The following is a 25,749-nucleotide window of genomic DNA, read 5'->3' on the forward strand; positions in this document are numbered from 1 at the left end:
TGAATTCTCTTTTCTCTTACCTCACAAATTTGAACTCAGTGTGCAGATAGTGGGTGACAAATCAGAATCGACTGCCTGCCTCCTGGGCAATCCGAAGCAAGGCTTTAGACTATGATTTGACTACATAAAAAGTGGAGGAAGGCACAGGAAGTGACATAAAAGTGTCTTTAAAGGAATTACAACTTCCTGGGAGACTCAGTTCTTCATTCTTTGGAGTTGAGACTAGAGAAATCTGCTGACTGGACCTGAGACCCTGTTCCTGGTGAGGCTGTTCTTAAATCTCTTCCTTTGGACTAAGTGAAAAAGCTAACTCCTTTCCTGGATTTTCTGAAGAGACTAGCCTCAGGAGAGACCTTCTCCTTGAGAGACTTCCCCAGGTCCTCAGCTTTGCTAAGGGCTCTCTGGCTAAGGACTAACTGTCCCTGCCTGGGTTGAGCCAGGGATTACTTAGTGCTTAGGCTAGATATCTTACCCTATCCTCTCTCAATTTCCTACTTTATTCTTTCTATATTTTTGTAAATAAATCTCTTGGAATAAATTCCTGGAGACCCTATTTTAAATATAATCCAGTCCAACCCTTTTATAAAAACCCCTATTTCCTCTTTACAATCCACTTCGCTATCCCTTGTCCAACAGTCAACTGTTGAAGATATTGCCATCTCCACCTTCCAAGCAACCAGGCACCATCTTGGATTCTCCAACTAAATCCAATCTGTTGTCTTATTAATATCCTTTGTAACAGCTCTCATCTTGTGACACTACCACCCTACTTCAGGCCCTTGTGACCTTGGAACATGGCGGTAGCTTGCTGGTGGGTCTCCCTGTCCCCAACTAGTCTGTCCCCCACTAAGCTGTCTGACCCTCCTAATCTGACCCCCAATCACCTCTATGATCAACTACAAGTCTTCCCCCTTTAATTCTGGGATCTCTCTATGGATTATTTCCCATTTACCCTGAGCATAGCTTCTTTGAATATTATCTCTATTGTCCTTTATCCTTCTTGTTTATCCCCAGTGCTTGGCACAGAGTAGGTATTTAATATTTATTGATTCTTTCCTTTGGTATGGTCAGCTTTCCTAAATTCACAACAAAGTTCCTCAAGGGGAAACGAGACAATATCATTGTACTTTACTGAATAAGGGTGCTAAGATTATTACAATTTAGGGAAACAAAAAGTTGGCAACACCTTATGAGTGAACACTTGTCACGTGGGTTTCTTCCCTGCCAAAGCATGTGTGACATCCTAGAAATTTTTTTACTGTATTTGCTATAAGGACAAGACTGCTTTTAGGACTTTGAGGGAGAATAAATTAGTTCTTTTATGAATCATAGCCCAAAATGTATTCTTAATTCTAGACTTTTTGGACATGCTAGTCAATTATGAAACCATAGAAACCCTTTTTATACCTAAGAAACAAAAATATAACAATTATGCCTAAAACACAAATTATTAGTGAAATAAAAAACTCTATCCAAACAATGGTGTGAAATAATGTTCTTTTGTTACAGTAACTCTACTCAAAAACATTGACAATAAGGAAACAAATACTATTTTTAAAATCCCCTCTCCCCCAACACACACAAATATCTGTCATGAGCAAGTCTGATGATCAAGGTCTTCAGGAAACTGAAGCAATTAACTGGGCAATTCAAACTCCAAATAAATCATTATCACTCAGATAATCATCTCTAGTCTTTGTTTTGCTTTGATCATGCTCCTGCTTCTCCATATAGATTTGTGTACAGAATTGTGAAAGGACTTCGTAGAATGTAGGCAAAATCAAACTTGAAAATGTAGTCTGCTAAATGCTACTGTACATTTCTCAATTCTAGAGACCAGCCCCATTTACACGGCAATGCATCAAGAGTTAACTCAGGAAGCTCCACTATTATTCCTCGATTCGGCACAGTAATCCATTTAAGTGGATCTTGATAACCCAGTAACTTCACCTGTAATTAAGGGGAAAAAAAGTCACCATGGTGCATGGCTTTAACAATCCATTCCATGTTTTATTCGTTTTCCTTTTATTTTTTCCTTTAAAAAAACACTACAGCTATTGACAGGAAAGGACAGTTACCCAGATATAGACACTATGTATGTGGAAATGGTTCCAGGCCCCCTTGGTGAATTCCCATCAGTAGTTTTATACTGCATCCTAAATTAAGTAAGATGTATACTAACCAGACAAGCAAAAAGAGCAACCTTGTCAGTATTAAGTCGGGAAGGGGAAATAAATCTTAGCTCTTTAAAATGGCTATCAGCAAACACTTATTGCCAAGCCCTCATTTACCCTTACTCAACAAAGTCAATGGGTTGCTAAGTCATGTCTACCTTCACATTTCTCATATGCAATTTTTTGTAACTTTTCACCCAGCTGCTAGGCTCTCATTACTTGACTTCTGGTTCTGATTTCTCTATTTTAATCCATCCTCCAATCAGCCACCAAAGTGATCTTCCTAAAAAGCAGGGGTCACTCCTTTCCTCAATATACTCCAGGGGTTCCCCATTATTTCCCAGATCAAACACAAAATCTTTTGTTTGGCTTTTAAAGCTCTTTACACAGTGGCTTCTTCCAAAACATCCACTCTTCTTGTACTTTTCCAACCCTCCACATGATCAACAGTCCAACCACTTTTCCTTGCTTTTCCTTGAACACTTTTCCTTGCTTTTCCTTGAACACTACATTCTTTATCTCTTGACTCTGTGCCTTTTCCTTGATGTTCCCCATGTCTGAAATACCCTATTCTCCCCACTTCTGTCTCTTTCCGTTCTTCCTTCAAGACTTAAATAAGATCAAATCTGGCCTCAGACACTTCCTTGCTGTATGGCCCTGGGCAAGTCACTTAACCACCATTGCTTACCCCCTATTCCTCCTTCTGACTAAGAACCCACATCCAGTATTGATTCCAAGACAGAAGGTAAGACTTTAAAAAAGGCCTTTCCCAGTCCTTATACTCCCCATCTTCCCTTAATCCCCATTGCTAGTACCTTTCCATTTACATTGCATATATCTTGTACAATTTTTTGCAGTTTCTTCCCCATTAAAATTGTTCCTTGAGGATAAGGACTATTTCTGTCTTTTTTCATATTTTCAGCACTTAATAAAATGCCTAAAACAAAGTATTTAATAAATGCTGATTTATAATTACTATAAAGCTAGACATCTGTCTTGGTTATCATAAATAGCCTTAGTTCATTAAATTAAAATCAAAATTGTATATTTTTAATCAAGAAATTCCAGGCAGTAATTTCCAGAAACAGAAAGGTTAAATTCTTTCTTACCGTTGTTGCCCCAGAAGTTGCCTTGGGCTCTCCAAGTACTAGCATTCTTGATGATGGCCACTGCAGGAATATAGCATAGACTAGATTTTCTTTAGGTTTCGATGTATACCTATTATTAAAAAAAAAAAGGCAGGCACACACATAAGGAGACATTATTAAAACAAAAGTTAAAACATATTTTTAAAAGTGTCCGAGTTATTATGAATTGGGTCTAGACATATTTTATCAAACCACTTTTTAGAAAAGAAGGAATAATTTACTACAGTCTTAATGAATTAGGAACTGTCGATCTGAATTTTAGCCAATGTGCACCAATTCTTGCTCTCAAGCTCTTGTGGCTCCTGACAGTGTGGCATGCTGACACGCATGTTCTATTGGAGCCATAAACCTCCTCCAGTCGGGTGTTCAGTGATTTCAAGGTATGGTATTTCACAGTAATGTCAAAGGACATAAACCAAACCCCCACTGGAATGTCTCAGTTAATTCAGTCCCTGGATATCAGCTTAACACTTCTGTTGTCTGTCCCTTTATCCCCAATACAAAGACACCTTAAAAACAACCTAATTTTTCCGTCTGGTATTCCTCCCACCTCTAACCACTAAGTCCCAGACTTTCCTCTGAACTTTTTGTTTTATTTTATTTTTTAAACCCTTACCTTCTGGGTATGGATTCCAAGGAAGAAGAGTGGTAAGGGATAGACAATGGAAGTCAAATGACTTGCCCAGGGTCACATAATAGTATCTGAGGCCAAATTTGAACCTAGGCTCTCAATTAACTGAATGCCTACACCCCCTCCTCAACTTTCTAGACTTTCAGGTCTAGGTGCATCCCAAACCCTCTTTTCAAGCCAGCCTAGCCCAGGTCTGGAGCTCCATTCACTCAACACTAAAGTCTTCACATCCCTCAAGGATTATATTCCCTATTTATTACCTTGTTCCTATGACACTATTCCCTGTAATATTGCTTTTCCTGAATTTCTATTTTCAATGACTTAGTTATATCAATTCTAGAATGTCATGCTATTAGTATAGGCATGTTATAGTGGAGTAGGGTAAGCCTCTATTTCCATTTTTCTTTAAAATTAAAAAAAAATTGTCCTTATAAAGATGAATTAGAGGCATCTTTGCCTGGGCTTGTTATTAAATAGTTAGCAAGAAAAAGGGTAGCCCTATATAAAACAGGACACTGAAAGATTGCCAATCCTGAGTCAAGCCTTCATGGAAAATCTTGATTCATAGATTAATTTTTAGAACATCAAATGCTACCATGTTCAAATGTAAATAAAAACCATTCCAAATGATTTGTTTTACTCTTTACTTTGTCTCCCTTCAATTATGAATAATCAAGAGCTATTCTATACATGTCATCCAAAAAATAAGAACAGAGACTAAAAATCAGGCTAATGTAATTCATGCTCCAGTTATCCCAGTTGAGCAAGTTCAGCCACACTGAATTTGCTATTTTATGTGACTATTGTGCAGCTAGCTTTATCTCTTTTCACAGAGGCTCAGAGACTATTTTAAGATGAGCAAACTAGCAATTCCCCAATAAGTGATTTGGGACTCTGAAAAATAATAAAGAAACCAGTTAATTTTTTTTAATTGAGCAAAAACAAGTAATACTTTTAAATCTTGTAGCCCACTTAGTGGTTCATTATACATATCTTTTCTGAAGAAAAGGCTTCATCCTCTTGTATACATAGAATCAAGAATTCTCTTTTCTCTTACCTCCCAGACAAAGTCAAGCAGTCCTTTGAACTCAGAATTTTTATTTAGTTAACCCACAGTGTAGTAAGTAGAGCTAGACTCATGAGCCAGGGGAAACTTGGGTTTAAGCCCAGCCTCTGACACTGAAAGCAAGTCGCTTCAGAGGACCCTAGAAGATGCAGGCGTTGGTAAAGGAAGTCATGGCCCCAATATTTTTTTTTAATCCACTCACCAGACTCTTGGTGTGAGAGTGTCATTCTGTGCTCGCCAAGGTTTGGTTTCATAAATGGCTTCCCCATTGACTTTCATCCAGGCTCCTGTTTGCCTCAGACGTTCTTCATATATTGGAGAAATCACTCCATCTTTGTTGGGACCAATGTTCATCAAAAAGTTTCCTCCACATGAAACTGTTTCCACTAATTGCTACAAGAAATATTAAAAGGTATAGATCAACTGTGAAAGACTTAGCTGTTTTTATGAGAGTGTTCTCTTATAATAATGACCAAAAGGGAAATGTGTTTTGCACGATAATACCCATATAATCCAGATCAAATTGCTAACCATCTCTGAAAGGGAAGTGAGGTAAAGAAGGGAGACAATGTGGATCTTATGATTTCAGAAAATGTATAATAAAAATTGTTGTTATAAGTAATTAGAAAAATAAAATATCTGAATTAAATCTTTTTAACGATTAAAGAGTATAATTATAGCATCATTGTTATGATTAGAGGGATGGGGGCAACTAGGTAGCACAGTAGATAAATGAGTCAGGCCCTGAGTCAGGAGGAGGTCCTGAGTTCAAGTCTGTCCTCAAAGACTTCCTAGCTATGTGTCCCTGAGCAAGTTCCTTAAAAAACTCTGAATTGCCTATTCATTGCTACTCATATCTTAGAACTGATACTCACAGAGATAGGGATTTTTAAAAAAAGGGGGGGGGGGCTAGAAAAGGAACAAGCATTTAAGTGTCTAAGGTGCTGGTAATTCTTTTATTTGACTTATTAATTATGTAATTTGCCTTTTTAATACTCCTTACATAACACTTGTATATAGTAATCCAAATACGTAATAACTGACATCTGTGTAACAATGTAGGAAAACAGTAAGCCTTGCACGGCAGAATTTGGAGAAACCTTAAGATCTAGCCTAGCACAGTGCCTGGGATGTGGAGATGGGAGAGAAGGGGGAAGTAGTCCTTAGGGAAAAAGCCAAGACCTCTACAGCCACCATGGGGAGTCAGGGCCCATTTTATCATACCGACACTATTTCTTCAATTGTGAGGTAGTCAGAGAGTGGAGCGTTCCTTCGGTAACTCCAGGATTCCTTATCTATTGTCATACAGTTTTCCCACTTGTGAGGCAACAGGTGTCCAGGGTTGTAACGGTCACTGCAGGTATAGTAGCCACCATGCCTGCAGATATTATCAAGTCCCCAGCGATCATTGGTTACAACTGTATCCCGAACTGGGCTGAAAAAGAATACGGTTTCATGAGGAATTTTGGGTTAGAAACTAATATTTGTGAGTCTGAATTGATCAGAGCTCTTTTTTTCCCTTTTATTCTCTACACTGGACAAATGATTTGGAGCTCTTGCTTCTTAATGCTGTCCAAAACTAAATGCAGTATTTTTTTTTAAACCCTTACCTTCCATCTTGGAATCAGTACTGTGTATTGTACTACCAAGGCAGCAGAGTGGTAAGGGCTAGACAATGGGGGTTAAGTGACTTGTCCAGGGTCACACAGCTAGGAAGTGTCTGAGTCCAGAATTGAACCTAGGACCTTCCTAGGCCTGTCCCCCTCCTCAATTCATATAGTTCTTGACATGTTTTTCCTACCCCCCCCCCACAATTTCTTATAGTATAATAGTACTCCATCCCAATCATATGCAACAACTTGTTTAGCCATTCTCCAATTAATGGGCATCCCCTTGATTTCCAATTCTTTACCACCACAAAAAAGAGCTGCTATAAATATTTTTGTACAAATAGTTCCTTTCCTCCTATTTTTGATCTCTGGGATATGGACCTAGTAGTGGCACTTTGAACGGGATTCCAAATTGTTCTCCCTCATCCTATCTAACATTTGTCATTTCTGATGGGTGTTGAAATTACTTCAGAGTGTTGGAGCTGTTCATAGCTAGTGTCTTACCATGCCTTTCTTTCCATAGTCCCTCCTAGAAACTAAGGGGAAGATTTCCAGGCACCAAGTATGATGGGTGAATGTATTGGAATAATATCATGGACTGTAGTGATAACACTCTAACGGGGGGTTCCTTCAACAAGTCCTCAATGAACAATAAGTTAAAAAATAAAAACAGAACCCCAAGTGAGGGGCAGGAGGGTAAAATGGTTCTGTTCTTTGGGTTTGAGGAAGAGAGTAGAGGATAAAAAGAAAAAAGAAAGGAGGTAGAACCTGCTATTTCTCATCACTGGAGTACATAAGACTAAACATAGAAGAGAAGGAGGGAATGTCCATCAGAGTAACCTCACTCCACTCCCACAGAATTAGGAAGACTGGGCACACATGTGTGCACACACACACACACACACACACACACGCATTGATCTGTCAATTAACTGCACATGTGGAGTGAAAGAGAACAGAAGAGTCAAGGCTAACACCGAGGTCACAAACCTGGGGGCCTGAAAGGATGCTGATGTATAGGAGTCTGACAAACAAATGAACACAGATGTCTGTGTGAATAAGACTGAGAGGCACCCTACAGTAGATAACTTGGGGGCCAGGAAGTTCAAATCCTGCCTCTGATACTAGCCTTGTAACCACTGGTTTAACTTCTAAAAGTCCAAGTTTCTTCCCCTGTAAAACAGATATGAGTATCTGTCTCAGAGAGTTTGGGGAGGCTCAAATAAGATAAGGCTCATAAAATGCTTCATAAATGATGCTGTCATCATTATTATGATTAAGCATTTTGATGCAGTAGGTACAGGGCTGGCCTCAAGTCTTACCTCCAAAACCTATCAGCTCTATCACCTGGATAAGTTGCCTAGCTCCATCATGTGCCATGTACCTCCCTAAGACTCTCAGGTGGCAGATAAAACTGTCCAGCAGCATCACTGGAGCAAGTTTCCAAACTGGCAGTCCTAAGCACTGATGGAATCACAGGGCTAGACCAGGAAGAAATAACTACTCAAGAAACATACAGGCACCCTTGTCACCCAGGAAATCAAAGAGGAATTAGAGGAACTTAAAACATTTCCCATGTAATGACAGAATTCAAGGTAACTAAAGAAACCTATGCACGTACCTCTCATTATACAACCAGGCTAAGAAGTCAGTGCTGTTCCAGTAGGTGTCTGGTGCATCTCCATCGCCATCTGCCCAGAGAATCTCAGGCTTGTATGTGTTCACCAGGTCATAGAGATCAGGAAGGCTCTTAGCAACTGGGTACCTTTTTGACTTGAATTTATTAGCTTTATCCAAAAGGAAAAGGGGGTTGAACCATTCAAAAAGGGAGTAGTACAGGCCAAAGTGCAGGTCGGTCTTACTTCTAATGGCTACTTCTATTTCTTTTACAATGTCCCTTCTTGGCCCCCTATCCACAGAATTCCAGTTCCATGAATTATTAGATTTCCACAGGTTGAAACCTGAAAAACAGAATATGAAACAGGAAATCTTGAAAAACAGAATATGAAACAGAAAAATACTCCTGAGCTAGCAAGGGATATGACTAGGCAATTTTCAGATAAAGAAATCAAAACTATTAATAAGCAAAATCAAAACTATTAATAAGTGTTCTAAATCTCTTATAATCAGAGAGGTGCAAATCAAACAACTCTGAGGTACAACAGAGGGAGGGAAAGAATAAGATTCTTGTAACCAAGAAATAATGTTCTAGAGTCACTAATTAAATAAAAATTTTCAAAAAAATTTAAGATGGTGGTTTATATTCCTCCCTGGACACTGTCAGCTTTTTTTTTTCTTTGTAGTTCAACATTTAGCATTATATTAGGCACAAAACAAGCCCTTGATTACTTATTTCACTGTTTCACCCACCTTCATGATGTTTGGTAGTCAAGACAATGTACTTGGCACCTGAGGCCTGAAAAATATCTGCCCATTGATAGGCTTTAAAAAATGTTCCTTTAAATTCCAGTGCAAAGTCCTCATATTTGAAATCAGGAGGATAGTTAGCTTTCATGAAGTCTACAAAGGCTGGAATTTTTTGCTCTCTCCAGTACCACCTACAATAAGAAAAAGAACCACCTCAAATACTCAAGTTCACAATTGAAAGATGGCATTAAATGTGCTCATTTCTTCTCCTCTTCTCTTGATGCCTAAACTCCTGCCCGTTATTGTGTGGAGGGAACCTTGGATTGTGCCAGCCATGCAGGTCAAATGGGAAGGCTTTGAGTGGAGGACTTTGTGTCTGTCAAGAGAGCTCACTGGCCCAGAGAAGTTCAGAGAGGCTCCTCATCAGAACAAAGGCCAGGATGAGAAACAGAAGCTCCTAGAGGGTCAGGACCGTGACATCAGGGTTTTGTAACCTGGAATGTGGCTCTGTAGAACTTAGCTGAATTTTTAAAGCAGCTCACAAAAACTGTCCCACAGTCCTAGTGGCTGTCTTTAGAGCAAATTTGTAAAATGGGGAAAATAGGGTTGTTATGAAGATCAAATGAGATAATATAAACAATATAATAAGCACTTAGCCTAGCACATACTAAGCACTCTATTGTATATTGTTAGATGTGAGTGGAGGTAAATCTTTCTGTCTACCTTAGTTTCTTCAAGGATAAAATGGAAACAATATGTCCTAGAGCTGGTGTGAAGAGGCTGGCCCACACAGTAGCTGTTTAATATTCATTGTTTTACCTATTCCAGTTATAAACCTCTCTGGTGAAGGGTAAAACCTCACAGACCAAACTGATCAATTAATAAGCTTCTAAGTCCCTACTATGTGTTTCTGTTTTAAGTACAAGGGAACAAAGACATAAATAAAACAATTCCTACCCTCAGAAAGTTTATAACAACCCTTTAAACAGTGAATATTTCAGTATTCTAATGATTCAGACTAATATGCAAATAAAATAAATTTCTTTTCCTATTTACCCTTCCCCTCCTTTAAAACACAATTTATTCTAAACAGTCTGCTTATTCAGATTAAAACATAACTTACAGAATTATATATTTGTAGCTGTAAAGAACCTTAGCAATCACCTAGTCCAACTCCATTTTTTAAAAACCTTCTGTCTTAGAATCAATACTAACTCTTGGTTCCAAGACAGAAAGGATGGTAAGGAGTAGGTAGGTTAAGTGACTTGCCCAGGGTCATACAGCTAGGATGTATCTAAGGACAAATTTGAACATCTCCCATCTCCAGGCCTGGCTCTCTTTCCACTGGGCCACCTAACTGCCCCTTTCCATTTTCATAAAGGAGTTTAAGTACAATCTGTTTCATGTATTTAGACAAGTTTACTTAAGGGTATTTTCTGGCAACACTTATTCCAGTTTTCCCAAATAAAGTGTAATGATAACTAGTAGAAATAAAACCAAATGATTTTAATAAATTGGTTATTTCAACATTCATTTCTTCTACCTTCTTCACTCAGCAGTAGCAAAGAGATAAATACCAGAAAATGGAAAAAGCATCCTGAGATTTCTGAAATCCTAAAACTCTGTAAAGGTCTCTCCCAAAGGGAAGACCTAATTGTAGATTACAAGAACATGGAGAAACATGGCCCAACATCTCTGTCATGCCTTGCCTATCTCCTATCCAAATGTGTACCTATCCAAGTCCTCCTACCATATGCCACTCTCCACATACACAGGGCACCCTCCCCCCAGTTCCTCTCCTTTCCTTCTATTGCTCTGGGTACCAACTAGATGAACCTTAGCACTGTTTGTGGAAAGGATTTGTCAGTTGACTTCCCTATCCATCAATCCACCACCCCAGACTAAACTAGGTTGTCTTTCCCTTAGAATATAAGCTGCCTAAGAGAAGGGGCCATCTCTTTTGTATTTGTTTGCCCAGCGTTTAAAACTTAATGTCTAATACAGAATGAGCCCTTAAATGCTTTTTCTTCAATCATTCAGGAAAAGATCACAAGTTCTTCCTCTACTACTCCAACTATTGGAAGGTGTACATAGATAACTCCATGACCAGCGTAGACTTAGATTATTAAATTCTTAAAATATAAAATAACATAAAGGGCAGTCTTTGGAGTAAAAAAAAAAATTATCTTTAAATCCTACCTCAGAATTTAATCTACAAAGCACTAATCTACCTAGTCTTGAGTTTCCTCAGATAAAGTGTTTGGGTCTAAATGGCCTTGAAAGTCCCTCCCAGCAGAACTAGGAGAACATTGTACACAGAGACTGATAGATACACTGTGGTACAATAAAATATAATGGACTTCTCTCTATTAGCAGCAATGCAATGATCCAGAACAATTTGGAGGGATTAATGAGAAAGATTGCTATCCACATTCAGAGGAAGAACTGTGGGAATAGAAACACAGAAGAAAAACTGCTTGATCACATGGGTTGATGGGGGTATTATTGGGGGTGTAGACTCTAAATGATCACCCTAGTGCAAAACATAATATGAAAATAGGTTTTGATCAAGGACATGCATGTGTAAAATCCAGTGGAATTGCACATTGGCTACTGGAGGGATTGGGGGGGAGAGGAGGGAAAGAACATGACTTGGAACCAAGGAAAAATATTCTAAATTTACTAAATTTTTTAAAAAATTAAAAAAAAAAGAAAATCCCTCCTATCTTTTATCCCATGATTCTATGATCATATGAACTGAGGTTTCTTCTGGCCCTAAATCCATGATAATAAAATTTCTGTTAAGTACTGAGAAAGAACTAACCAAATACTACCTTTAAGGAAAAGGTTTAGAAAGAAAGTATCAGGTCAGAGTTCCAATTAGGATAGGCCCTGGCACCCCACTCAAAAACTTCAAACTAAGCAAAAAACTCAGGAAAAAAAGCCACTCTATTATGTAGTGTCCCCAGCCACCTTGGTTCCAGAATGTGGCCAAATGCCACATTTATCACCAACAAGAAAAGATGAGGGGGAACAAATTCAAGGTACTTGCTATTTTGGATTCAAAATACTATGTTTGCAGTTCATAGTGGCTCTTCAGGTGAACCAACTGCTCAGGCAGCAGGACCCACCCTCAAATACTCTTACATATTGTAGGTTTTAAAAAACTAATTTTTATTTAATTAAATTAATTTTAATTTAATTTAAAAAATATTTTACACGCCATCATAATAATTTATTTAAATATTGCTCAATACCATATTGTTCAAATTTGGCCTCATATACTTTCTACCTGTGTGGCCCTGCTTCACTCTTGTTGCTCTTCTCTCTAGGAAATGATAAGATAGAAGGTAAAGGTTCAAAATAAATTTAGCTTAAAGCTTATAAAAGCACTGTTCATACCTCCATGAAAGCTCTATAAGAAAGGTAGTGAGAGTATTATTTCAGTCATATAAAGACTTTAAAAGGGTTACCTAAAATATCCTGGAAGAATAAATCTAGTTAGTGACTAAGAGTTGAGATAAACTTCAGTCAATACTTCCTATTAGACCTCTGGAACCAGGAGTACAATCGAATGGAAAACATCATGGAGAGAGAGGGCTGGATTTCTGAGGATTTGGGACTAAACTGTGTTTCTAGTATTTACTAGCTGTGCAACCTTGGGCAAATCCCTTCACTTCTCTGTAAAATAATAAAATAAGGAGGCCGGACTAACTTACCTCAAGACATTTCCAAATCAATAATATAGGACCTTATTTCTGGTCTAATAGCCAATTATTTTAAATCTAATTAGTCATTCTTCCATTTACCTTTCACAAATTTCCTACTTGGACAAAAGACTAATCAGGCCAACATCTTTTATTCAGTGATCAAAGTGATCCTACATCAACTACAAGTAATATAAAATATATAAATTTAAAATCCTCTGACTGATACTCTTTCCCAACCTGCCCTTTCCAGTCTTAACACCTTAAGTCCATAATCCAGTGACACTGACCTCCTTGTTTCCTCACACAGGGCATTCTCAATATTTTGAGCCCATTATTTATTCTATGCCTACTCTATTGGGGGCTCTGCATCCACACCCAGGAATACTTGGTGACCTCATCTCTCCTGCTGACTTCCTTCATGACTGAAATCAAATCCCTCCACCCCAGGCTTCTCTCGAGATTATCTCCAAAACCCTAAGAGATGTTGCAAAGCCTTGTTTATTTTCTCCCCTATGAGAATGTGAGCTCCCGGTGAAAGCATGGACTAGAGCTTTCTTGTGTTTAATTTTTTTAATGTCTACACTGTTCAGCGATGCGGGATAAATTCTACCTGCTGCCTCCACTCAAAAAGAGTTCGCGAGAGGGCCAATGGGAAAATATGGGGGGGAGGGGAAGGGTGCTTTTGAATCTTTGGTTAGAAATAAGTATCGAAATGAGTAGACCGGATTCTGTACGAATCACCGATCCATTAGCTAGCTGTGTAGCGGCAAGAACAGCCAGGAAAGAAACTGGGAGAGACGGGGGAAGTGGGTGAATATCAGATGAGCAAGAAGGAAGCGTACAAGTGCCCCCCCCCCCCCGCTAGGGATTGGGGTGGGGGGGGGAGCTGTGGAGGCAGCAGGAGAATTTATGAGAGAACGAAGAGAAAACAAAAAAAGTGCGCTCACCAGAACCACTCGCTTCCGAAGCCGGGCACGGAAAACAAGCCCCAGTGAATGAAGATCCCAAACTTAGCCTCATCAAACCAAGCTGGGAGTTCGCGGGCATCCAGGGAGTCCCAGGTGGGCTCATAGCGCTTGGTCTGCGCCGAGCATCCTGGCAGGAGCTGGGAGAGCAGCAGTAGCAGCGACAGCAGCAGCAGGGCTGAGCCCCGCGCCGGGACCAATGGCTGGCCCGAGCTCTGGCTCCCAGCCATACTCTCTTCGTGGGAGAGAAGCGACCAGTTAGCAGCGCTTACACTGCTGCCCGGCACCGCCGTTCCTCTTCCGCCTTTAAACTAGTCTGTCACCTGACTCAAGGGGGCAGGACTTTTTTCTAAATCGAGGGAAAGCTCAAACTCGGGCAATCTTCCTCGCTTGCTAGTTTTATTACTTGTGCGTAAGGATCGTTATCTCTTGTTATCTCTCTCAAGGCCATGGGCCGGTTATCTCGGCCCCTCCTCTTAGAATGTGACCTTCTGGAGGAATCCGGACAGTTTTTCACCTTTCTTTATGTTCACAAAACTCAGCATGTGGTCTGGTATATTGAAGATGCTTTTAAGAAAGTAGCAGTGCTAGGATCCAGGACAATCCTGAGGAACTTATGAGAAAGAATGCTATCCACATCCAGAGAAAACTGTGGGGGCAGAAACAGAAAAACATGATGGATCACGTTGTTCGATGGGTATATGGGGATTTTGACTTTAAATGATCACTCTATTGCAAATATTAATGATATGGAACTAGGTTTTGAACAATGATACATGTAAACCCAATAGAATTGTTAGTTGGCTGGGAGGGGGAAGAGGGGAAAGAAAGAACATGAATTGGTAACCATGGAAAAATATTCTTAATTAATTTTAAAAAATGCTGATAGACTTGTGCTGACAGGATTGTAAATTTAGAGGTGACGGATTTTGGATGCCTGCCTCCTGGTTTAGTCCCTAGATAAATGCTGGAGTTCAAATAATGCCTTAAACACTCTGCATGCCATGGGTAAGTCAATTCCTCACTCTTCATCTGTAAAATGGGGATAATACTAGCACCTACCTCCCACAGTACTTGTAAGGATCTCATGAAATAGATTACACAAATGCTTTCTAGTGTTTATCAGAACATCTTGTCTAACCCAACCAGAAAACTGAGACCTTGGGACTTACCCTGGATGACATAGTTAATAAGCAAATGAAGTAGGATTTGAAAAGCAGGTTCTCTGGCCCTTCACTGTATACCCTTGGAGTGGGACTGATATCAAGAGCCTGAGGACTTCCAGGACAAAAATATTACTAAGACAGTAGGTGGGAAGGGCTTCTCTATCAAAGTGCCACAAAAGTGTTAAAGGTGAAAACTGTCGATAGAGCAGGCACCAAATTTCACCCATCTCAAGACGATATGCCATTTATTTAAGGCTCCAGGAGGTGGCACATTGCAAAGTGGCAGTCAGGATATCTTTGAGAATATTCTGGAGAGCATTAAACTGGGAAAAATCTGTAGATTGAGATGGTCCCTCCCCCAAGAAAGAAATTTGCCAGAATCAGTCAAGAGTTGTCTGGTTGTCTTAGAAAGAAACCACACATTTCTATCGTGCTTAATTTAAAATTGCATTTGGAATAATGAAAAAAATCAAAGGATTCCCCACAGGTGGAATAGAGGCAGAAAATGAAATATGCATTTTCTTTTTTTTCCTATCTTTTTCTTTTATTGTTGTTTTTAAATTTCAAATTACATATAGAAAGTTTTAACATTTGTTTTCTGACATTTTGCCATCCAAATTCTCTCCCTTCTCCCCTCCTCAAAGGGGCAGGTAATCTAATATAGATTATAACATGCTATTATTATGTAATAACACATTTCCTTATTCATCATGTTGCAAAAGAAGACACACTATCAAACTTATAAGAAGAAACTCATGAAATAAATAAAGAGAAAAATGGTATGCTTTGATCTGTATTCAGTCTCCATCAGTTCCTTCTATGAAGGTGGATAGCATTTTTCATCATGGCTCTCTTGGAGTTGTCTTACATCTTTCATGCATTTTCTTTTTAAAGTTTTTCTTCATTTTTTAAACTCGGTTTGACAGCCAACATCAACTTTCCTTATACTAATATAGAGCTTGTTTTGTTTAGTTTTTAAAGGAATATCTTATATTGTATTAGTAGTTTCAACCCTCTCCTGCTTTTCTGCATCCCCTTCTGAACTTCCTTTTACTCTCTTCTATATACTTGAAAAATGTTTTATTGAAGGGCAGCTATGTGGCTCAGCTCAAATTTGTCCTCAGGTGAGCTGTGTGGCCCAGGGCAAATCACTTGACCCCATTGTCTAGCTCTTATTGCTCTCATTAATACACAGTATTGATTCTAAGTAGGGTTTTTTTTTTTATTTGTAACAAATAAAAAGGGGGTCTGGTCAGAGTTACAATAATTTATTAATAAAATGAGAGACAGAGGATAGAGACAGAGAGAGATAGAGAGAGATTTCCTTTAAGGTATCAGCTAGCTGAAGCTCTGTCCCCAACAGAGGGGCCATAGATCAAAAGCAAGTGTCAAGAAACCTCTAGCCTTCCCCAGCTCAAATTTTACCCTCCCCCCTCCCCCCCCCCCCCAGCCCCAGGTCCTCCCTCGGTAAAGGGTGAAATTATGGCTGAGACTGAATGTATAATTAATTTAGGTCGCCAAGAATTTTATTTATAAAAATCCTAATGAAAAACCCAAATAATAAAATACCCAAGTTAGCTGCCAAATTTTATGGTGATTTAATTGATATAGTAGAGAAAATTAAGACGAAGGGAGAAGGATTCGTCTCTCCAGGGAAAGAGACATGAGGCAGGAAGTGACGTCTTTATATGGACGTTTTTACATCACTTTTCTGCCTCTCATCTGTACCAATGAGGACTTAGCTTGATTTAGGACAGCCCAGAGGTCTGTCCTTTTTTTACACATGTCTGTTGAAGGCCATCTTCTCAGATAATTAAATCTTGAGTTTGATGCAGACCTTCAAAATCTTGTTAAACTGAGTAGGGTGAAGAATATAGAGTTTCCAAGACCCGATTCTGGTATTCCAAGTATCTCCATTGTTATTGATCAGGAAATAGCTAAATCAGATCTTCTAAAGAATGGTCTGATTAGGGTGGAATAGTTTTAAAATTCACACCTCCAAGGTGACATTGCACATTGACATGCATGCTGATGCCAGGGGATACCAGGCCATTAGATATGATGTTACTCTGTCATACCCATCATTTGGAGTGCTGCAGGATGGGAGTATTATACTTCACACAAAATTTTAAAAAATATTTTATTGATGTTTTTTATTCACTTTATTTTATTTTTTGCATCACTATATCACTCCCCTCTCTACACACACACACACACACACACACACACACACACACACACACTTTCTCTCATGTCTCCTTTCAAAAAAAATTACAGTCCTCCTTTTTAACCTAAATACAATCAAGCAAAAACAAATGTAACTTCAGACTTGGCCAATATTTTTTTGTTATAAAGGAGGTTTCTATGCTATCCTCATCAAAAGAACTGTGGGAGTAGAAACACAAGAAAAACATGACTTATCACTTGTTTATATTGCTACATGATTTGGGGTTAAGGTTTTAAAAGACTGCTCTCTTGCAAAAATGAATAATATAGAAACAGGTATCAAGTGATAATCTTTGTATAATCCAGTGAAAGTGCTTATCATCTCGTGGAGGGGGCAGGGAAGAGGGGAAGGAAAGAAAATGAATCATGTAAACATGGAAAAATATTTTTAAAAAATAAGTAAAATTTAAAAAACAAAAAACAAAGAAGTTTTCTATTAAGGGATGGAGTTCATTGGAAGTATATGGTGTGTGGGGGAACAGCAATAATTTTTTTTGGTTTGTTTTTAAAGAAAATATTTGTGATTGAGTACCATAATCCTAGCATGGCTAATTAATACCTTGTGTTAACTTGTAAATAAAACAGAACTACTAAAGTAGTCTGAAAACCCAAATCTTTAATCAGGAAAGGAATAGGTCCAACGTTGCAGCCACTTCCAGAGTCCAGCTCCAAAAACTTTTATGAGGTCCACACCCTGGGAGTCTGGGGAGAGTATCCCTGGGAGGATCACTGCACGAGATAATAATGTATGAATGGTTTATATATCTTGGAAATATGACATCTTATGACTATAATTCAAGACATCTGACCAGTCCTTTGTAGTTTGCAAAGAGTTTTGAAGACACAAGAAGATACCAAGGGCCATGACATATGACATCATTGTGTCATTCCTTCTAGAGAAAGAAGTTATTGCAAATGCTGGTGATAAAACTCACCTTACCAAGATGCCATCTATCAGTAGAATTCTACTTTATTATTCATCATAATTATACTTCTATTTGTCAGTGAATTTCTTATGTGTGAAATATCAACATTATAATCTTTATTACCTTCCCTTCTTTGGCCTCAGTTTCATTATTTGTAAAGTAAGGGGGTTAAATTATATGATTTCTAAGGCCCCCTCCTCTAAATCCTTTAAATCTTTTAGGATAATTTTCCAAAAGCATTTTTTAAACACCTGTAACTTGTAATCTGGGGTACCCCCAAATCTGTATTATATACGTTACATATATAAAGTTATATGTTAGATAAAGGTATATAAGTTTCCCAAATTCTTTTGTTCTCAGGAGCTATCATCTCCCCCAGTGATCCTCTCAGGGATGCTATCTCTGGAGTCCCAGGGTGTGAACCCTGTAAAAGATTTTAGAACTGGGCTCTGGACTTGGCTGAAACATTGGGCCTATCCCTTTCCTGATTAAAGATTTGGGTCTTCTGACTACTTTAGTAGTTCTTTGTTATTTGTTTTAGATCTCTACAGAGAGATCTCTTTTGATGTGCTTATCTAATTAATTTAGATAGGTATTTGCCATATTTTAATCATGTGCTTCAACATATTGTATTTTTGTCTTATCATGATACATCATAAAAAAAAAAAAAGCTTATATTTTGAATATTGTGAAACCAGACTGGGAAATCACCACTGTATTTGTTTATAAGTTAAGACAGTCGGTATTTTTGCAGATGTATGTGCAGAGAACTTGGAAGAAACTAAATAATAAGCATTGAACAAATTAATAAACAGATTCAATTAAATATTTATGTTATACATATTGACTTAGAAAAACACAGAACTATTACATAGTCAGAAAAACCACCCTTAATCAAGGGAAAGGGGTTCAGTATGATAGTAGGCCTCTACACATAGCTGTGTGCCACATGCAAACTCAGAGTCCGAGGATTGAACTCTGGCCGCTCTAGACACTAACCCCTGAGAAAGCCAACCACTGGACAATTCGGAGGATCCATTAAAGTTGGGGAGCTTAGATAACTTTCTAGGTGAAACATGGGGGGCTGAGAATGAGGGGGACAGTTGATTGACTTTACAATGGTAACAAAGGAAAATGACAGGAAGAACAGTGAGGGGCTGATGCTTTACAATGGACCCAAAAGGGATGGACCCAGCCAGGTAAAGGACTTTGACCTAAGGGGAGAAAGCTTTGGGACAGAAGAGATGCTTAACATTTGATGGGATTAGCTATTCCCACCCAAACTACCTTAAGCTCTAAAAGGCTGTGAAGTAGGACTTTCCCTCATGGAGGAACTCCCATGTGACAAGGTCAAACCTGAGGTTTTCACCTTTAAGATAAGTTAACTGGGGATCATAAAATCTTTCTAAGCTACAAGTTTAGGGGCTTCTAGATTCCATGGTGATATACACAAGCCAAGGGTAAGTGCATTTGTAGGCCAGATATGGGGAATGATGGTCATTAGAGTTTCGTGTTCTGATGAAGCAGGTTGTATGAAGGGGTCACCTCCCCTTTGTTTAGTTGTTATTTAGGGCGAAGTTGAATTTGAGGAGCACTTTAAATAATGGAAACACTTTAAATAATGGAATAAATAAAGGAATAAGAACAGTTTCTTAGAATAGTGTGGGGCCTAGGAATAGGAGTCTAAGCATTGTAGACCTTTACATAAGGCTTGAAAGTAGAATAATCACTGAGGAAAAAAATTAGAGGAAAGTGAGGTAGTCTGAGCTACTTTAGTGAAATTGAATTTGAGGAGCACTTTATTTTTTTTAATATATTTTTTAAAAAGCCCTTGGGGGCATCTGGGTAGCTCAGTGGATTGCGAGCCAGGCTCTTACCACTCTTCTGCCTTGGAACCAATACACAGTATTGATTCCAAGACGGATGGTAAGGGTTTAAAAAATAATAAGATAAAATAAAATAAAATAAAAACCCTTACCTTCCATCTTAGAATCAGTACTATGTATTGGTTCTGTCAGCGTGGAATCTAGAAGCCCCCAAACTTGTAGCCTAGAAAGATTTAATGATTCCCAGTTTCCTTAGCTTAAAGGTGAAAGCCTCAGGCTTGACTTGTCACCAGAGAGTTCCTCCTTGAGGGAAAGTCCAACTTCATTGTTCTCTGAATAACCCTGCACTTTGAGGTAGTTTGCATGGGACTAGCTAATCCCACCAGATGTTGTCTCTTCTGTCCCAATGCTTTCTCTCCTTAGGCCAAAGTCCTTTACCAAGGGGGCCCAGACCTTGACTGGGTCTTTCCCTTATGGGGCTCATCCTAAAGCTTCAGTCCCTCTCTGTTTTATTCCTATCTGGGACTCCTCATTTACCTTTGTTGCTATTGTAAAGTCAGTCAACTATCCCTCTCATCCTCAGCCCCCATTTTTCACCTAGAAAGTTATTTAAGCTCCCTAACTTTAATGGCTCCTTGGAGTTGTCAGTCTAGAGCAGTTGGCTTTCTCAGGGGTCAGCGTCCAGAACTTTGGCATTTGGATGCAGCTCTGCATAGAGGCCTACTATGGCACCGAACCCCTTTTTCTTACTTAAAGAGTGGTCTTTCTGACTATTTAACCGTTCTGTGTTTTTTTACAAGTACAGTTCTAAGGCAGAAGAGTGGTAAGGGCTAGGCAATGGGAGGTCAAGTGACTTGGGTCACAGAGCTAGTGTAAAGATTAAAATTTAGGAATATGGGGAGACTGAGGCAGGTAGAAATTAGTTTCTCTCTGCAAGGAGTATTATATTTTTTAGAGGTTTATTAAAGATTAAGGATTAAAGAATATACAAGTAAGAAACATGTGCCTAGGCCAGAGGCCTAGACAAAATAACCTCACATCATGGAAGAGACGCCTCTGCTCCAAAACGGAAGTCCAAAAGACGAAAAAAGGCCCAAAAACCTTTGCCACCAGCTTAAATCCTTCCTCGATCTCGGCCCACCTCAGAATTCCCGTGAGATTACAAAGCATTTTGGGGAAGTGGAGCAAAGGCTTGTGGGGATTGTAGTCCTGTATTCGAGTCTATTTTTTTACACTAGGAAATGTCTCAGGTCAGATTTGAACCCTTAGTGCAATAGGCAGCCTATCAGTCTCATAAGCTGAAGGTCCCCAGTTCTATCCTGGGAAGGAGGGTGTGATATACTGGGAAAGACTTCTGGAGACTAGAAGAGTCACTGGGATTGGGTTTAGCCCCCACCTACAGTGGATTGTTTTCACCTGAGGGTCCATTATTAAATCTGAAACTGCTAGCCTGGGATTTCCTACAGGGTGGACTCCCATGGCAACAGGGAACAAGTACAAACTTTGGGGTCTTCAACTTAGAAGCTAATCCTAAAATTTGGGGTTCATCAGATTTTACTATGTATAGGAACCGCCTGCAGTTCCTGTATAATGAATCTGTGGGATTCTGTGGGACCTAAGAAGGAGAATGAAGGCTGGAGGAAAATGGATGAATAGATAATGGTGATAGAGGGAGAGACACAGGAATAAAGACTCAGAGACAACAAGTTAAAACACGTGGGGAGTTGCGAGTTCCGTCAATATCTCTCTTGAGCAAGATAACAAGTGAAGAACTTATAAGTATGAGAAACAAGAGAATATGTGGGGAGCTGAGATCTCCGGGGTACCTCCCATGGACCAGAGAGCCAAAGGATTAATGGGAGATATGTGGGGCAACTGCGTTGGGCAAATCAAGAAGACATGAGGAGCAATATGGGCAAGGCCAAGGGATGTAAGATCAAGAGGTGCAAGAGGCAAGAGCAAGAGCGAGGGCAAGAGAGACAAGGCAAGAGATGTAAGAGGAGGCTCACACGTATTCCCCAACTTTTATTGGAGATTTTAGGAATGTCAACTGGGAGGCGACTAATGAATACGTGACATAACATAGGTTTTAACATTGGTGGATTTGACAATCATGAAATAAAAGAGGAGATTAATCCAATATGTGCTTTGTAAAAGAGTGTGGTCCAACAAGGCGCGAGCTAGGACACTGTGGCCAGCAACGCCCTGCCCAGGAATTCACATGTCCTTTGGACTGTCGATTTCCATACAATGATCATTACATGATCTGACCATGAGTCTGGTAAATGAATACATAGGATACAATATCAATTCATCAATCATACTTCCAAGATGCTAACATTCCTGGTATGCTACACTATGCTACAAGATTAGAGAAAGGGGATAGTTATGAAGGCAAGAGTCTAACAAGGAGGAAGTTTCTTTTTTTAAAGAATATTTTTATTTTATCTTTTTCTCAATTAAATGTAAAAATAATTTAAAAGAGTTTTGAAAAATAATTTTTGAGTTTCAAATTCTCTCCCTCTTTCTTCTTTAGCCTACAAGGAGGAATGTCATCAGTGCAGGTGAGAGATGATTAAGTTTAGGCCAAAGTAGTGAGAGAATGAAGAGAAAAGCATAGATCCATATAGTCTGAGAAGGAGGGGGAGGCAAAGGAAGAGAAGGGAAAGAAGAGGAAGAGGAAGAAGGAAGAAGATGGAGGAGCAGGAGGAAGAGAGCCAGGATTCTAGAAAAGTATTTATAACAGAAGGATAAATAGTTGAATATTTTCTCTCATACAAATTTGAACATATTAGGAAATCAATAATACATGGAATTGAATTGAAGTACAAGGTGAAACTAGAGGACACACATGGTACAATATATATTTTGCATCCACTTATCCATAATAGCTGAAATTTGTACGACATTTTAAGGTTTCTGATAAAGTAGGTACTTAGAGATTTCATTGCATTTCTTTGCATCCTGTAAATTTCAAAACTACTCCACCCTAATCAGACCATCCTTTAGAAGATCTGATTTAGCGATTTCCTGATCAATAACAATAGAGAATCTTGGAATAACAGAATCAGGTCTTGGAAACTACATTTCTCCTCCCTTCTTAGTTTAACAAGATTAGGAAGGGCTGCAGCAAACTCAAGATTTAATTATTTGAGAAAATGTCCTTCAACAGACATGTGCAAAAAAAGGACAGATCTCTGGGTGGTCCTTAGTCAAGCTTGAGCCACCATTGGCACATGTGAGACACAAGAAGTGAAGTAGAGAACAGACTCTGGAGTTCTTGGGACTTCCTGTGGAGAGGGCAAGAGTTCAGTTCAATCCTGGAGCTTGGGCATGGAGGAGCCCCACAGATAGCTTTCCTTCAGACCGGTCACGTGAGTGATAAGGACTGACCCCTTTCTCTGCCTTGGTTCTCCAAGGCCTTACCGCCCACTTTGGCTCAGCCTGAGCCAGAGTGGTTCTGAGTTAAACTCCTTTCCTTCTCTCCCTCTTTCCTTCTCTCCATCTCTCTCTCTCCCTCTAATATTTTCTTCTTCCTATTGTAATTAAATCACCATAAAAATTTGGCAGCTGACTTGGGTATTTTATTATTTGGGATTTCCCTTGGCAACCATTTAAATTTAGATTTTTTTCAGTCTCAAACATAATTTCACCCTTAACAATCCCTAGAATTTAGTACAGTGCTTGGCACATAGTTAATTAAGAAATGCTTGTTAACTTGTTGATAAATGAGGACTGAAGCACAGAGAGATTAAGTGATTTGCCCAAAGTCATAGTGTTGGAGGGAAAATTCAAAGGATTATTTTCCTGATTATAATCCAGCTTCTCTTTGCACAACACCATGAGTTCTTTCTAGCTAGACCAAGATTGTGGTATGCACTTAAGATACATAACCACAGAGCCTCTTCTCTCTTCTTTATAGCCTGAAGTTGAGACTCATTGATGCACTGGTGGAGTTCTTAGACCCTCAGGTCCAGAATTTTCTTTAGGCCAAATGCCTGTATGTCCCTGAGCAAGGTAGATTAGAGCTCTTTGGGGCCAAATTTAGCTACAGATAAGTTGCTAAGCACTAAATATTTGTGAATTACTCAAAGTGTCTACCTTTAATGGTAGACATGGAAATTTGGTAATTTGGAAATTTCACTTTGTCCAAGGTTGAGCCTCAATAGCCAGGCTGCCCTTCCTAGTTTAACCTAGATCCTACACAACATCTTTACCTTCCATTCCAGCCAACAAATCTTGTCACATTTATTTTCAGCAATTCGATGAATATTTATTAAGTACCTACTATGTGCAGGATTCTGTTTTATCCCTGAGTGTAAAACAGAAAAAAAGGGAAAAGTCCCTGTCTCAAGGACATATATTCTAGGGGGTGGAGGGTAAGGCAGATGAAGACAAAGAATACAATGTCCACAGATACAGGAAAACAAATGAAATGTAAAATATTCCCCAACCCCTTTTAATTCCAGTCCTTTCCCACAGGTAATCATTTCCAATTTATTCTGATAAGAGCTTGTTTGTGCATATTAATATGGTTATTGTCTCCCATTATATTATAAATTCCTTAAAGGCCTATTTTTGTATCTTAAGCACTTGACAGAAATCCTGGCACATAGTAGGTGATTAATAAATGTTATTGATTCATTAATTCATTGAGAGTTATTTTAAGAGGTAAAGGTGAGGAGTTAGTGTGTTTCAAGCAGGAGGAATAGACTGTGCAAAACCAAAAGTCAAAAAGTGGGTGGTCTGTCCTGGATAGAATTCTTTTATTTATATAATTTAAAAAAATTTTGGATTATTTAATTAATTTAGACTATTTCTCTATGGTTACATGATTCATATTCTTTCCCTTGCCTCCTCCCTCGCCCCTCCTGTAGTCAATGAGCAATTCCACTGGATTTTACATTTATCATTGATCAAGACCTATTTCCATATTATTAATATTTGTAACAGAATGATCATTTAGAGTCTACATCCCCAGGCATGTCCTCATCGAGCCATGTGATCAAACAAATGTTTTTCTTCTGTGTTTCTACTCCCACTGTTCTTCCTCTGGATGTGGAAAACGTTCTTTCTCATAAGTCCCTCAGAATTGTGTGAGATTTAAAATGGTTGAGGTCTTAAACTGTAGTGATTAAAATAGTGGAAGATATAAATTGTGATAGATATAAGAGAGGGTGAGTAAATTTGACTGCAGAAATATGTTTCACTACAGTGTCTTGGGTTTAAAATCAAATATAAGGTGGTCGCCAGGGAAATATTCCCAATTATTCAAATACCCAAGTCAATTGGGTTTTATAGAGATTTTAATTAACAATACCATGAGTAATCAAAGAAAGAGAGAGAGAGTAAGAAAAGAATAAGTATGAAGGGCCTCAAGCCAACATGGCCTAGACCTGAGTCTTAAAAGAGAAATCAGTCAGTTTTTTTATAACTCACCATAAGATCTGTCTAAGTAAGGATTTTAATGACACCAGGACAGCAGCATCTCAGCTGCTTTCACCAGCTCCCTCCTCCATCTGAATGTTTCAGAATCAGTCTCCTCAGAATGAGTCTCTCCAACCTGAATGTTTCAGAATGACTTCCCAGCTCTTCCCTGAGCTCTTATTTTTAAGGGCAAAATCTCCTCTGTCACCTCCCCTAAGTCCTTACATCTACCAATCACTGTAGATGTTTCTAAAGGACCGCCCATTCTTAGTCCACACCTAAGAAGGTGTGAATTTTTGAGTAATTTACACCAGGAAAGCTCTGAGTAAGTTTTCCAGTTCTTTGTTCCTTGTAAATTCACAAGTTGCTTGACCTTTATAGGTACTTAGCTTAAGAAAAGTATGGGTTTAAGTACTTTTCATTGTTCAGAAAAGAGTTTACAACTTTTTCTTCCCCTAGGGCAGACCCAAGAAGGTAAAGTAGAATTCTCACATTCCTCCTATAAGT

General features: G+C 38.9%; 1 protein-coding gene across 1 annotated transcript; it reads right to left on the reverse strand.

Moving 5' to 3' along the window:
* Nucleotides 1-1,480: 1,480 nt before the first annotated feature.
* On the reverse strand, nt 1,481-14,099 carry FUCA2 (alpha-L-fucosidase 2). The gene is made up of 7 exons (XM_007484655.3): nt 13,654-14,099; nt 9,000-9,187; nt 8,251-8,590; nt 6,244-6,454; nt 5,222-5,412; nt 3,284-3,392; nt 1,481-1,950 (listed from the first exon to the last, which is right to left on the reverse strand). The coding sequence occupies exons 1-7, from the start codon at nt 13,899-13,901 to the stop codon at nt 1,810-1,812; spliced, it is 1,428 nt and encodes a 475-aa protein (XP_007484717.2). The 5' UTR covers nt 13,902-14,099; the 3' UTR covers nt 1,481-1,809.
* Between the last annotated feature and the right edge of the window lie 11,650 nt (nt 14,100-25,749).

Source organism: Monodelphis domestica, chromosome 2, assembly GCF_027887165.1.
Source record: "Monodelphis domestica isolate mMonDom1 chromosome 2, mMonDom1.pri, whole genome shotgun sequence".
Classification (NCBI taxonomy): Eukaryota; Metazoa; Chordata; class Mammalia; order Didelphimorphia; family Didelphidae; genus Monodelphis; species Monodelphis domestica.

What these genes read in the sequence shown, in the direction of transcription:
- FUCA2 (XM_007484655.3), bottom strand. Translation starts at nt 13,901, where the DNA reads ATGGCTGGGAGCCAGAGCTCGGGCCAGCCATTGGTCCCGGCGCGGGGC. An exon ending in GCCTGGTTGTATAATGAGAG is followed by an intron (nt 6,455 to 8,250) that starts GTACGTGCATAG and finishes ATTCTTTTTCAG; the next exon opens with CCCAGTTCGGGATACAGTTG. An exon ending in CAATTGAAGAAATAGTGTCG is followed by an intron (nt 5,413 to 6,243) that starts GTATGATAAAAT and finishes TATTTCTTGTAG; the next exon opens with CAATTAGTGGAAACAGTTTC.